The sequence below is a fragment of the Schistocerca piceifrons genome, chromosome X (genome assembly GCF_021461385.2).
Source record: "Schistocerca piceifrons isolate TAMUIC-IGC-003096 chromosome X, iqSchPice1.1, whole genome shotgun sequence".
NCBI classification, from domain to species: Eukaryota; Metazoa; Arthropoda; class Insecta; order Orthoptera; family Acrididae; genus Schistocerca; species Schistocerca piceifrons.
The window spans coordinates 226,268,683-226,284,862 of record NC_060149.1 but is presented as its reverse complement, the minus strand read 5'-3'; the positions used below and the strand labels follow the sequence as shown (position 1 = coordinate 226,284,862).

Sequence of the window (16,180 nt, the reverse complement as noted above, 5' to 3'; positions counted from 1 at the left end):
ACCTACTGCAGCCTACATCCTTCTGAATCTGCTTAGTGTATTCATCTCTTGGTCTCCCTGTACGATTTTTACCCTCCACGCTGCCCTCCAATACTAAATTGGTTATCCCTCGATGTCTCAGAACATGTCCTACCAACCGATCCCTTCTTCTAGTCAAGTTGTGCCACAAGTACCTCTTCTCCCCAATTCTATTCAATACCTCCTCATTAGTTATGTGATCTACCCATCTAATCTTCAGCATTCTTCTGTAGCACCACATTTCGAAAGCTTCTATTCTCTTCTTGTCTAAACTATTTATCGTCCACGTTTCACTTCCATACATGGCTACACTCCCTACAAATGTTTTCAGAAATGACATCCTGACATTTAAATCTATACTCGATGTTAACAAATCTTTCTTCTTCAGAAACGATTTCCTTGCCATTGCCATTCTACATTTTATATCCTCTCTACTTCGACCATCATCAGTTATTTTGCTCCCCAAATAGCAAAACTCCTTTACTACTTTAGGTGTCTCATTTCCTAATCTAATTCCCTCAACATCACCCAACTTAATTCGATGACATTCCATTATCCTCGTTTTGCTTTTGTTGATCTTCATCTTATACCCTCCCTTCAAGACACTGTCCATTCCGTTCAACTGCTCTTCCAAGTCCTTTGCTGTCTCTGACAGAATTACAATGTCATCGGCAAACCTCAAAGTTTTTATTTCTTCTCCATGGATTTTAATACCTACTCCAAACTTTTCTTTTGTTTCCTTTATTGCTTGCTCAATATACAGATTGAATGACATCGGGAATAAGCTACAACCCTGTCTCACTCCCTTCCCAACCACTGCTTCCCTTTCATACCCCTCGACTCTTATAACTGCCATCTGCTTTCCGTACAAATTGTAAATAGCCTTTCGCTCCCTGTATTTTACCCCTGACACCTTCAGAATTTGAAAGAGAGTATTCCAATCAACATTGTCAAAAGCTTTCTCTAAGTCTACAAATGCTAGAAACATAGGTTTGCCTTTCCTTCATCTTTCTTCTAAGATAAGTCGTAGGGCCAGTATATCCTCACGTGTTCCAATATTTCTACGGAATCCAAACTTATCTTCACCGAGGTCGGCTTCTATCAGTTTTTCCATTCATTTGTAGAGAATTCGCATTACTATTTTGCAGCTGTGACTTATTAAACTGATAGTTCGGTAATTTTCACATCTGTCAACACCTGCTTTCTTTGGGATTGGAATTATTATATTCTTCTTTAAGTCTGAGGGTATTTCGCCTGTCTCATACAACTTGCTCACCAGATGGTAGAATTTTGTCAGGGCTGGCTCTCCCAAGGCTGTCAGTAGTTCCAATGGAATGTTGTCGACTCCCGGGGCCTTGTTTCGACTTACGTCTTTCAGTGCTCTGTCAAACACTTCACGCAGTATCATATCTCCCATTTCATCTTCATCTACCTCCTCTTCCACTTCCATAAAACTGTCCTCAAGAACATCGCCCCTGTATAGACCCTCTAAATATTCCTTCCACCTTTCTGCTTTCCCTTCTTTGCTTAGAACTGGGTTTCCATCTGAGCTCTTGATATTCATGCAAGTGGTTCTCTTTTCTCCAAAGGTCTCTTTAATTTTCTTGTAGGCAGTATCTATCTTATCTCTCATGAGATAAGCCTCTACATCCTTACATTTGTCCTCTAGCCATCCGTGCTTAGCCATTTTGCATTTCCTGTCGATCTCATTTTTGAGACGTTTGTATTCCTTTTTGCCTGCTTCACTTACTGCATTTTTGTATTTTCTGCTTTCATCAATTAAATTCAGTGTCTCCTCTGTTACCCAAGGATTTCTGCTAGCCCTCATCTTTTTACCTACTTGATCCTCTGCTACCTTCACTATTTCATTCCTCAAAGCCACCCATTCTTCTTCTACTGTATTTCTTTCCCCCATTCCTGTCAGTTGTTCCCTTATGCTCTCCCTGAAACTCTGTACAACCTCTGGTTCTTTCAGTTTTAATCTACAGTTCATAACCAATAGATTGTGGTCAGAGTCCACATCTGCCCCTGGAAATGTCTTAATATTTAAAACCTGGTTCCTAAATCTCTGTCTTACCATTATATAATCTATCTGAAACCTATCAGTATCTCCAGGCTGCTTACATGTATACAACCTTCTTTTATGGATCTTGAACCAAGTGTTAGCTATGGTTAAGTTGTGCTCTGTGCAAAATTCTACCAGGCGGCTTCCACGTTCATTTCTTACCCCCAATCTGTATTCACCTACTACGTTTCCGTCTCTTCCTTTTCCTACTATCGAATTCGTCACCCATGACTATTAAATTTTCATCTCCCTTCACTATCTGAATAATTTCTTTTATCTCATCATACAGTTCTTCAATTTCTTTGTCATCTGCAGAGCTAGTTGGCATATAGACTTGTAGTACTGTCGTAGGCACGGGCTTCGTGTCTATCTTGGCCACAATAATGCGTTCACTATGTTGTCTGTAGCAGCTTACCCGAACTCCTATTTTTTTATTCACTATTAAACCTACTCCTGCAGTTCCCCTATTTGATTTTGTATTTATAACCCTGTATTCACCTGACAGAAAGTCTTGTTCCTCCTGCCACCGAACTTCACTAATTGCCACTATATCTAACTTTAACCTATCAATTTCCCTTTTTAAATTTTCTAACCTACCTGCCCGATTAAGGGATCTGTCATTCCACACTCCGATCCATAGAATGCCAGTATTCTTTCTCCTGATAATGACGTCCTCTTCAGTAGTCCCCGCCTGGAGATCCGAATGGGGGACTATTTTACCTTCGGAATATTTTACCCAAGAGGACACCTTCATCATTTAATCATACAGTAAAGCTGTATACCCTTGAGAAAAATTACGGCTGTAGTTTCTCCTTGCTTTCAGCCGTTCACAGTACCAGAACAGCAAGGCCATTTTGGTTAGTGTTACAAGGCCAGATCAGTCAATCATCCAGACTGTTGCGCCTGCAACTACTGACAAGGCTGCTGCCCCTCTTCAGGAACCACAGATATGTCTGGCCTCTCGACAGATACCCCTCTGTTGTCTGTATCGCTGAGGCACGCAAGCCTCCCCACTTGGGAGGTCCATGGTTCATGGGGAGGGGGGGCTAAATAGGGTACTAGCAGTAAAAGGCAGCCTCGGTGGCTAACTAGTGGGGTAAGGATATTACGTAGAACAAAGCGGGAATTATATCAAAACGTTAGAAGTGGTCACAATCAAGCTACAGTAGTGCATTGCAAACAGTACTTCAAGGTGCTTAAAAATGTTATTAGGAAGACACAGAGTACATGGCATGCAAATACAATAGCTCATTCACAGGATAAAATTAAAACCATATGGTCAGTTGTGAAGTAAGTGTCCGGTCAGCAGCACAAGGTTGGCAATATAAAGTCAGTTTCTGTTACTTGTATATCAGATATATGTACAGTATTTAACAATCATTTTCTGAGCATTGCTGGTGAATTAAATAAAAATTTAGTTTCTACAGGAAATCATATAACAATCGTAGCAAATGCCTTTCCGAGATTGATGTCTGAAATATTTCTCAGTGATACAGACAAGGGGGAGATTGAGTGAATAATTAAATCACTGAAGACTACGGACTCTCATGGATATGATGGAGTGCCTAGCAGAATATTAAAGTACTTTGCTGCACATGTTAGCCCTGTATTTAGCCATATTTCTAATTTTTTGTTTAGGAATGGTCAGTTTCCTGAATGATTAAAGTACTCAGTAGGAAAGTCGCTTTATAAAAAGGAAGAAAGGAATAATGTAGACAATTTTCGACCTATTTCTATGCCATCAATGTTTGCTAAAGTCATTGAAAATGCTCTGTATGTAAGGATAATTGATAATTTTATATCACACATTTTGATATCAAATGTACAGTTCGGCTTTAGAAGTCATTTAACAACTCAAAATGCTATATTCTCTTTTCTCTGTGAGGTACTTGATGTGTTAAACAAAAGGTTTCAAGTACTAGGCATATTTTTCATTTAACCAAGGTGTTTGACTGTGTTGGTCACAGAATGTTGCTGCAGAAATTGGACCATTATGGAATGTGGGTAATAGCTCACAATTGGTTCACTTCTTACTTTAGCAACAGAAAGCAGAAGGTCATTATTCACAGTGTTGAGAATAGTGGTGATGTGGAGTCTGAGTGGGGTACGGTCAAATGGGAGGTGCCACAGGGATCAGTGTTGGGGCCACTCCTATTCCTTATTTATATAAATGCAATGCCCTCTAGTATTTCAGGTAACTCTAAAATATTTCTGTTTGCTGATGACACTAGCTTGGTAGTAAAGGATGTTATGTACAACATTGGCTCAGTTTCAAATAGTGCAGTTCATGACATAAGTTCATGGCTTGTAGAAAATAAACTAATTCTAAATCACAGTAAGACACAGCTTTTTTAGTTTCTAACACACAATTCAAAAAAACCTGACGTTTTAATTTCACAGAATGGGCGTATGATTAATGAAACTGAACAGTTCAAATTTCTAGGTGTTCAGATAGATAGTAAACTGTCATGGAAAGCCCACATTCAGGATTTTGTCCAAAGACTTAATGACGCCATTTTTACTGTTCGAATGGTATCTGAAGTAAGTGATCGTTCAACATGAAAGTTAGTCTACTTTGCTTATTTTCATTCACTTATGACATAAGTCTTATGTCATATGGTATTATATTTTGGGGTAACTCTTATCATTCTCAAAAGATATCTGTGCTTCAGAAATGCACAGTTTGGGCAATAAGTTCGCAAACCTCTTGTTGACCCCTGTTCACTAGTCTGGGTATTGACATTGGCCACTCAGTATATTTGTTTTTTACTGTCATCTCTTATTAACAATATCAGCTTATCCCCAAGAGTTAGCAGCTTTCACTCAGTTAATACTAGACAGAAATCCAATCTGCATTTGGATTGCACTTCCTTAACCCTTGTGCAGAAAGGTGTGCAGTATACTGCTGCAACCATTTTCAATGAGCTACCACAGGAGTTCAAAAATCTTAGCAGTCATCTATGCACTTTGAAATTGAAACTGCAGAGTGTCCTCATGTGTTACTCCTTCTATTCTGTCGAGGAGTTCCTTGAAAAATTAAGCTCATTCCTATGTTATATTGTTGATTGTGCTTACTCAAACTTATGGCTTGTCTTTTTTTGAGTTCATATACATTTTATTTTATCTGTTATTACTTGTATGTTGTAATTTCATGTTCTGACATGTTGCATGACCTTGGAGATTTGGTACTCAATTTGGTCCTACGGAACTTGATGTGTAAATAAAAAGAAAACCAGAGCTGTGTATTTCATAGTCTTGTCATGCAAAGATAGTACATTGTGACTGTAAATTTTTGAAATGGATTCATTTGTGGGTTTGTAGCTATTTATTGTATTTACAGCATCTTTACTTCAAAGTCAGCCAATCAGGCGTATTTCTTTCTCAGAAACTGGTACATAATTGTATATTTAGCATCATTTAATTCTGGTACATCCACCTTTGGCGAGTCCTTTTCTACCAATCTTTTTGTAATGTGTGTTGGCTTTTTCATGTTTGCCATGTGTGTGAGAGAGACAAGCCTACTACAATCGTGGAACTTCCCTCTTCTGTTTAACTATAGCCTATGAAATGTAAATTCTTTTCATTAGTGCAGATGATAGAAATACACAAAGAATATAACAGAATCACTTGTCTGTCATACTGTCAGAAAATAAGTTTTGGAGCAAACTTTGTTGCTTCAGTTAGTTATCAATAAGCTGCCAATTTAATTGTCTGTTTGGCTACATAGGAACCTTACATGTTGGATGTTCTGAATTTCCAGCACATTTATCTCATTTCAATGACTTGCAGTGTCATTCACTATTATAAAATAGTATTAACAAATTTGACATTTTTGTGGCTTGTGTTGTGTAGTAGTAATACTTGATCTGTACAGCTATTTTATTGGCAACCATTGCTGCCTGATTATTTACCATCATTGGAAAGCCATTAATGAAAAATCAAGATAAGAATAGGTTGAGGGTAAAACACTGAAAGAGTCTATACTATCTGATTTCCCATGCTGTATTAATTTTGTAAGTCTAACCTGGAAGAGGTCCAAAAATTCAAAAAGATTCTCAGAGGATACTGTTAACAAAGTATTTTATTCCTGTAAATGATTATAGCATCCTCTGTGAAGTATCTTATATGGAAACCAAATTGGGAAGGAATCAGAAAGGAATTGCAACATGTCAATAAATATGATCATAAATAGTCTTCCAAAATATTTTGAAAAGTAAGTGGTAGGAGATAGGCAGGTTTAAAGTTGAAAGATACAAACTTATGTCTGCTTTTACAGGCTGATATCAAAACAGCATAATTTCATCTGTAGGAAATAAAACTAATTATTTTCTATAATTGTATTGCCAGTTAAAGATTTGCAATATGTATGACCATTTCTACTAATTTTAAGAAAATACAAGTAGTTTGAGACACTACTCTTTCATCTAAAGTGAGAAAATTTGTACAATTATGTTGCTACTCTTTTTCAAATTATCTTCTTCTTCCCCATTATGAGGCAAATCATCCTGCAGCTGAGCACCGATTTCATGAAGTACTGTAAGCAAATTGTTGACACAATCACTTTGGATGTTCTAAGTTCAATCATGGAATAATCTAGATTCTCATCTCCAGATATGTACATAATTCCCAAATCAACAATCAGATTGTCGCACAGATTAAAGTTGTATCCATTACACTCATGTCTGATGGCTGATCCGATTTATTCTTCAATGCCTAGAAGAAAAAAGTAACTCTCATCCCTAGGTTCTCACTGACCTTAATACACATCTCCAGATATTTACATAATTTCCAAATCAACAACCAGATTGTCACGTAGATTAAAGTTGTATTCATTACACTCATTTATGATGGCTGATCCAATTTATTCTTCAAAGCCTAAAAGAAAAAAAAAAAAAAAAAACCTCTCATCCCTACGATCTGTTATCTTGTGGATGAATCTTGGTAAACATGGCAAATGTATTCTTAGTTGAGGCACATTGGATTATATAATCAATACTCATTTGGTTCATACAGTTTACACAATGTGGATATAATGAACTCGAAGAATACTGAGGAATTGATGCATACTGTAACAGGCAAAACTAAAAAAGGCCTGATGTTTGAAGTGAAGATGATAAAGTTTTTCTGTGTGTTCTATTTATATTCAAAATAAACTCTTCCATATTTCACATTTTTATTGTAAGTGTTGGATCTGTTGTAACTTAAGGTTCTTTTTTTGTGCCCTTTTTCCCCAGGGACCTTTTACCTGTCTTAGTAATGCTCGTTATGGTATTGGTTGGGGAGCCCTGGGTGCAGCAGAGTTTTGCTTAGCAGAAGCACGTCGATATACACTAGAGTGTCACCAGTTTGGACGGCCTTTAGCAGCCACCCAGCTCATTCAGAAGAAATTAGCAGATATGCTTACAGAAATATCAATAGGTCTTCAAGCATGTCTTCATGTGGGTCGCCTGAAGGATAAGAATTTGTAAGTGTACTAATTTTTGAGGAATAAGAATTTGTAATATTGCTGATTTTAATCACAAAGAGAAAACAACATATTCAATCAAATCAAAACTTAATTTGAAATATGTTGAAAAAAACTTAGATAATCCAAACTTGTTCATTACTGAAAATAATTTTTTAAAATAAGGGTAAAATATAAGGTATATTAAAGAAAAATAACATTTTTCATCCTAGAATTCTGTCCTGTGGTATTAACTGCCTCTATAAAGACACATTGACTTGTAACTACTTTTATGTCATAATTTTCAAAGTTACACAAGAAATGCTATGTAATTCATTTGGGAATGAAGATGTTCACTTTCAACTCAGAAATTCCTGGTAACAAAACTCACTCAGGCTTAGTGTGATGCAGAAAGCAGTGGGTTATGCAGTCCCAAAATTAATTCACCCCTTATCCAAGTATGTGAAAAATCTAATATACAATATAATTAACTTCAAACGCAAACTGAAATCATGTCTGCTTGACATCTCCATCTCCATAGGAAAAGGATGGAATATTAGAGCTTAACATTGTCAATGATGAGGTCATTAGAAATAGGTTGGAGAGGAAATCAGCTGTGCCCTTTTAAAAGTACCTTTACAAGGTACTTTCCCAGCATTTGCCTTAAACTGTTTAAACAAATCAAGGAAAACCTAAATCAGGATGTCCAGGTGGGGATTTGAACCGAATGAGTTGAGTGTCTTACACTGTGCCATTTTGCTTGTATACAATTGAAAAATTTGTGAATGTACAAGACTGTAAAGTGTATGTGACATTGCACATATAGTGAAGTATAAATCAATGTATGTTGAAAAATAGAGATTAAAGATAGCTTAATATTAATTAAAGGACGATCATATAAATGGCTAGCATGTTACTATATTTTTCACTGACTAAGTCCTTTGTAAACTAAATGACTCATTTGATTAGAGTACTATGAAATCATGTACTTAGTTACAGTATATTCTGAGGTTCATTATTACACTGCAAAGTTCCCAAGGAAGAGTACTAATTACAGGAACTGGACACAAATTTGATGGAGGAGAGTTCAGATCCTCTCAAAGTTATTTATGTTTTCCTTTACTTCCATAAATTGATGTAGACATCTACATCTACATACATGCTCCACAAGCCACTTTATGGTGCTTGGCAGAGGTTACCTTGCACAGCAGCGAGTCATTCTCTTCCTTGTTCCACTCGCAAATGGAGTGAGGGGGAAAAGACTGTCTAATTGCTTGTGTATGAACCCAAATTTACCTTATGATTACTTCATATTCCTTACACAAGATGTACATTGGGTGCTGTAAAATTCTTCAGCAGACAATTGCAAATGCTGGTTTTCTAAACTTTCTCAATAGTGTTTCACTAAAAATATGTCGTCTTTCCTCCAGGGACTCCTATTCAAGTTCTCAGAGGATTTCCATAATACTCATATAATGATTGAACCTATCAATAACAAATCTAACAACGTGCCTCTGAATTGCTTCGATGTACTCTAATCCTACCTGGTAGAGTCTCAAAGACTCTAGTGGTATTCAAGAAGTATTCTGTATGTGGCCTCCTTTAGAGATGAGCCATACTAAAAAGACTTCTTGCAATAAAACAAATTTGACCACTTGCCTTCCCTGCAACTGATGTCATGTGCTTGTTACATTTGATATTGCTTTGCAACTTTACACCTAGATATTTAATTGATGTAACTGCATATTTGGTTCACATGGGGTACCACAGCCATACTTGCACGTCATGTGCTGGCTTTCAGATCGGCTGTATGCACTGTTTAATAACAGGGTAACTGCACAACACATTAACACCTACAATGCTTGAAAATGGCCTGCAAGGCCAAAATTGGGCAATCACGCAAGATATAATATAGGATGATTATAATTAAAATTAAACTTTCAAACCACTGTAGAAGTAACACCACTAGTCAGAATGACGTCAAATTGTAACGGAATGTTATTAGAGAAGGGGGAAAACATATGGCAGACGGAAAATAAATAGTTACAATATGTAGCAATATATGGCACTGTAAGCATTATAATTTAATAGTGGTCGACTACAAATGACAAATGAATCATACAACAATGCCTAAGGTGTACGTTTGACGTTAAACAAACTTAACTACTCAGTTTGCATGCGTGTACAGGTGTGATACTGTTAGTTACGTAAGCCCATCCACCACGGCAAGTTCATATCACATTGGATGGGAAAAATTGGTTTTTAATTGTCTTGAGGCCAAAAATCACATAAAAAGCATCACTTACATCAGTTTTTAATTGTCCTGAGACCAAAAACCGTACAAAAAGCATCAATCAAAATCAGATCACATTATTAATTTCTGTGTGACTGGTCCAAAAAATGTTCAGTATGCTGTCCACCATTTTCTGCAACAAGTTGAAATTGAGGAACAGAATGTTACACAACTGATGGAAGTGTTTCCGGAATCACATTCAGAATGTGTTGCGCAGTGCGTGCCTTTAATGCAGCGAAGTTTGCAGTCGGAACACTGAACACATCATCTTTCAGGCTGCCGGACAGCCAGAAGTCATACGGTTATGATCAGGTGATCAGGATGGCCAGGCTGTAAGAAAATGGCGGCTGATAATTCTAGCAATTCTGAAATGGCATTTCAGCAGCTGCTTAACTGGATTTGCAATGTTCAGAGGTGTGCCATCTTGCATAAAAATGATCCCATCCACACATCCAGGCTTTTGGAGAGCTAGAATAACTAGATTGCGCAAGAGACACTCATAGCACTTAGCAGAAGCACCTGTCTCTTCTAAAAAATATGGCCCTATGATAAATGATGCCGTAAACCCACACCACTCAGTGACCTTTTCAGGATGAAATGGAATCGGTTGATTTGCGTGTGGATTTTCTCTTGCCCACATTCGAAAACTCTGTGTATTGACATACCCTGTCAGATGGAAGTGGGCTTCATCTTTCCACAAAATCTTCCCTGGCCAATCATTGTCCACTTCCATGCAAGCAAAGGTCTCTCTTGCTGGCAGGTCAACAGGAAGCAACTCGTGCACATGGGTAATTTTGAATGTGTCGCAAAGAAGAGTGTTTTGTAGGATTTTACGCACAATGCTCATGGGTATGTCCAATGTTCAGGCAATTCTCCATGCACTACACGTTTGCACACCACTACTTGTCTCCTCCTGCACTGCTGTGGCCACTGCTTCCACTGACGTCGAATCAATTTGTTTCCTCTGTCTATCAGGTTGCTCACCAAAAGAACACGTCTTTTCGAATTTATGAATAATTTTCTCCAGACCCACGGCAGTCATTGGACCAACACCTTTTTTAAAACCCTACAGTGTCCAGTACTTCCACAGAATGATGTGTGCACAGTCATCGTTCTTGTAATACAGCTTCACAAGCAGAGCGTGATTCTGCATTGAGACAGTCATTGCGAACATCGCAGATGCGAAAGGAGGAAAAGCCGTGTACCTGGAGTGTTTATACCAACTTCAATGTGTCGTGCGCATGACAGGTGTTTTCATTTACCTATTCTGTCACATGAAGCACCATCTGTTGATCAATTTTCATACTATATTTTTCATCTGCCATAGGTTTTTCCCCTTCTCCAATAATTTTCCATTGCAATTTGACATCATTCTGACTAGTGGTGTTATTTCTACAGTGTTTTGAAAGTTTAACTGTAATTATAATCACCCTGTATAATACTCGTGAAAATCATCTGAGGTTGAAAACTTCAAGAAGTCCTTTAATGTGATTGCTGATAAAAAAACATGACTTTCGTGTGTCATGTGACACATTTGCAGATGAATAACATGCCCAGAACTTCTAAAATGGATCCTAAAAGTGTGCTTGTCATACTTACTGATGAGAGTAAGAATTTTCCAGTGTTGTATCATGAAACACTTAAAGTTTAATTATTTATCAACAAGAATAATGTGTGGTAGCTTACCCATGATCACCTTGTAGACATTTGTTTAAGGAGTTGGGCATCCTCACTTCTGCTTCACAGTATATTTATTACCTCATGAAGTTTGTTGTAAATAATCCATTGCAGTTCATTACAGTACATTATGATGTACATAATTACAATACCACAAAGAAAAATGACATCCAATACTCCCCATAAAGGTTGTCTTTAGCAAAAGAAAGGGTGGTGTAATGCTGCAACAAAAATTGTTGATCACTTAATGAGGCATATAAAATGTCTGGCAGCCAGCAAAGCAGAATTTGAGGACAAACTGAGAAAGTTTCTCCTTGACACGTCCTTCTATTCTATAGAAGAATTTATGTAATTCTAATGTGTTAAAGGTGATGGGTAAGAATTACCAAATCAGATCCGCATATTTAAAAAAAAAAAAAAAAAAAAAAAAAAAAAAAAAAAAAAAAAAAAAAAAAAAACACTTATAAATTTTGATGCCATAACAATATTCACAAAATAATTTGTGATGGGATGTAAAATGACTCATTCCTACAAGACATTGATTTATATACAACAAACTCATTTAAATTGTGCAATTTTTACTATTAAAATAAAATTGTTTTAAACATGAGATAAGTTAGTACATTTCACACAGTGACTGTCTCGGAGTATTTCAACAAATTTAAACGGATGACGGGTGGGTATTAGGAAAAACTGAAGACCAAGCTTAAGAAAATTCCTCACACACCGATTGCCTATAATATTAATATTATGAACATCCTTCTGTCAAGATTGAGCTCACCTAATAACCCAGGGGGGATGTCATAATACCAGAGGTATTATGGAGTAATGAGGAATATAACCTAATAGCATCTAGGAAAACGTTTTGGCCTTATGACAGCAGTGACATGTCATTGCTCGGGCTGTGTGAAACAGTGTGTGTAGATAGCCACCCTGATCCGTAACTACTCAACTGTTGACCACAACACACAGAAATTGGCCAGAAATGGATCCAAGAAACATACATATGGTGTCCTATATGTGCTCAATATGATTAAGGTCAGGTGACCTGGAGGACCAGAAAACTTTCTCATTTCATGCAGTGTTCCAATTTGGGAGCAACTAGATAAGGGAATGTCTTTCTAAAGGTACAAGTCACCTGGAGAGGGAGGTGAGAGATTTAGTGTGCACCTGATTGGGCTGAAGGTGGTTGTATCATTCACCAGTGAGGAACAATGTTAGTCATACCAGGAACCACATTTCATTCCACGTACATGTCCACCATATGGTTATACCACTGCTACTGGCCTGAATGGTGTTCTTTTGGAAAAACAGCTCACCTGGTTTTTGGTGTAATTGTACCCCGCCATAAGAGTGTACCAGTGTGTTCTGCAGCTCGTCAGTTCAGGTAACTTTCTTTACTGTCAGTGTCCAGTGATGATATGAATAGCCATGCTCTTTGATGTTCAATAAGCATGTGAGAGTGGTGACTTCTACACATTATAGTGAGAGGATGATTGTGGGTGCTGACCAATCATCATTGTTGTTCATGGAGGTATGTTCCATCTATGCAACTAAATGAAAGGCAGTGTGTTTATCTCCATATGCCTTTTGCTTCTTTTGTCTGTGAAGCATCTTCAGTGGCATGTTATACATATTTCTTTTTTTTACATATAATAAATGTGTGTTCGCCCTGATGGCTGAGAAGTCGGCATGGCGGTCTGTCATGTCATGGGGCCCCGGTTTCAATTCCTGGCTGGGTTGGAGATTTTCTCCGCCCAGGGACTGGGTGTTTTGTTGTCCTCATTATCATTTCATCATCATCTGTGGAAGGCAAAAGGAAACCACCACTGGAATCACTTCCCTAGACGCTCGTGGGGTGGACCTCTCTGATGAGGCTTCCTCCATGACAAGACCTGCCATAAGGCAGAACACAAAGTTTTAGTTTTTATAAATGTGTTATGTAGTAGTTGCAGAATGTAAGTATGTAACATTTTGTCATGTTTTTCTCTTGTTTTATAGATTAGAAGCAACGTTTGTATCACAAATTTTGTGATGTTAAATTATCATTTGGTGTTATGATTTCCAGTGTTGTTAGTCCATATGTGGTTCTGGAGATGTATTCATTCAGTCCCCATACTCCAGCTGGCCGATTTCTGGTGTTTGTTCACTCACATTTATCATTTTTCATTTATTGTGTGTGTGTGTGTGTGTGTGTGTGTGTGTGTGTGTGTTGTGTTATATGTAAATTTGTTGTTCATTGTGAGAGTGTGTGTTTTGTGAATATTGTGTGTGTGTGTGTGTGTGTGTGTGTGTGTGTGTGTGTGTGTGTGTGTGTAGAGAGAGAGAGAGAGAGAGAGAGAGAGAGAGAGAGAGAGAGAGAGAGATCCATCAATTATTTACTCTTGTCATGTTTCAGATTTCTGTTTGTTATTGTTTTAGTGGCTAACATGATCAGAGAGTTATTGCTTGTGTTGATTTGGTCATTAATTACTTTCCTTTTCATTGCAAGGGCTCTTTGCATGTGGAAGTTTTCTTCTAATATGAGGAGTTTTGTTGTGATCGTTCACTCTAATAATTTTATGTGAGAAGAGTGAACAGTCACAACAAAAAACTCCTGACATTATGAGAAAACTTTCACATACAAAGAGCCCATGCAATGAAAAAGAAAGTAATTAATGACCTAATTAATGTAATCAATAACTCTCTGATCAAGTTAGCCACTAAAACAATAATAAACATAAATCGGAAACATTAACCAGAGTAAATAATTGATGACTCTCTCTCCCCCCCCCCCCCCCTCCCCATCTCTCTCTCTCTCTCTCTCTCTCTCTCTCTCTCTCTCTCTCTCTCTCTCTCTCTCTCTCTCTCTCTCTCTCTCTCTCACTCACACACACACACACACACACACACACACACACACACACACACACACACACACACACACACACTTATTCACTTAAGGAAAAAGAAGACTGCTCCCACAAATAATGTAACATTTACACATAACATAATACACACACACAAAACAGATGAAAAATATGAAACCACACATAAAAGACAAAAGATAAACCACATGGTGATAGTTGGCAATACCACATACTGTAAACAAGCACATATTGATCACAAAATGAAAAGTGCAAGTAATGTGTTGTAATAAATGTGGGTGAAAAAACTGCCAGAAATCGGCGAGCTGGAGCATGGGGACCAAACGAACACAGCTACAGGACCACACATATGGACTAACAATACTGAAAATCGGAAGTAACATCAAATGATAATTGAACCTCACAAGATCTGTGTAATAAAAGTTGTTTGTAATCTAAAAAACAAGAGAAACACATGGCGAAATGTAACATAGTAACGTATTGTAACTATTAAATAATACATTTATTTTATGTATAAAAAGAAAAATGTATTACAGGCCACTGAAGATGCTTCATGAATAAAAGAAGTGAAACGTATATGGCATAAACAATCTAACTTTCATTGACTTACAGTTTTGAAACGTACCTCCATGAAATTTGAAGCAACTAAGGAATGACAGAGGAAAAAATGACATTGTTGTTGTTCTGCATTGAACTGGCTGTGGCCCACCACTTAAATCTTACAACCTGCACTAACTAAAGGAGCTAGTGGCAATCTCTTTCATCACTGTGTTATTTCTCATGACTTATGACATTGGTGGTAGTTATTTTCCCTATAAGCAAGTCCTCAGGAACACCCTTGAAAGAGTGGCATATGAAAAGCCCATCAATTGCATAGCCTCAAATGGAGTGTCTCACGTGCCATATACACATGATCTGATCTTGATAAAATATGCTAATATTGCATATCTTTAACATCCTGCTCTCAACTGTTATGCCAATGACCAGTACAAAATTTGATGACTGCCAGTCATGTGGCATGCCGAAGTGTTCACTTTGAAAACAGGACCACTCTCTTTCCTACACAGCAACTATCTCAAATTAATGTACTCATGGCATGACAGGTGCCAAGAGTGCAACTAAGTCATTCAGTGTACTCCGTATTCTGAGATTACAGAAAACTGCTGATCAACTTCAACAGAGGTCACATTTTGATAATTTGGAAGCTAGAAATGATTACTGCAAAAGCAGCATAGGTTATTGGATGTTCATATTCTGATATCACTAATATTTATCAAAAGCAAACTAATTATATTGTAACCTATTAGATATTAGAGTTTGAAATATGAATTTCCTAGTAGCAGAGTGGCAACTCAGATGAAGGTTCGGAAAAGGTGACATGGACCTTGTTGGGACCTGCGGTTGTTATAGAAGGCGTTATGAAAGCTGTGGAATATGCCAGTATTTTTATTAGTCACATATGCTCCTTCATAGTTTATGGTCTCCCTACCAGATGTGGCGTTCCCAGGAAAACACAATCCATACCAACAGGTCAAAATCACGCTACAGTGGTTTGAGGGATATTTGATGTCCTGATTGCACATAATCCCAGTTGAATTGGTCTGGGGTGTCATTAACCATGCATTGGGGACATGGAGACTCCATGTTCTGATAATGTGCAGCTGTCTTGTATGTCAAGATGAGGCAGCTATCTATTAGGTGACTAGGTGTAGTATGAAACTGGATGTTGTGATGCAAGAGTGGTCTCCTAATTATATGCTTCAGTTTCACCAACAAAAGTTGTCTTACATGAAAAGCCATTTGTTATTGCGTGTTTC

The 16,180-nt window shown here is 37.5% G+C and overlaps 1 protein-coding gene across 1 annotated transcript in view; it reads left to right on the top strand.

Annotated features, from left to right (window-relative positions):
- Positions 1 to 16,180, top strand: part of LOC124722267 (glutaryl-CoA dehydrogenase, mitochondrial-like) — a 43,918-nt gene that overhangs the window by 11,775 nt on the left and 15,963 nt on the right. Inside the window, exon 3 of the mRNA XM_047247454.1 lies at positions 7,318 to 7,547. Within this exon, the coding sequence (XP_047103410.1) occupies positions 7,318 to 7,547 (230 nt within the window). The remainder of the gene's footprint in view (positions 1 to 7,317; positions 7,548 to 16,180) is intronic.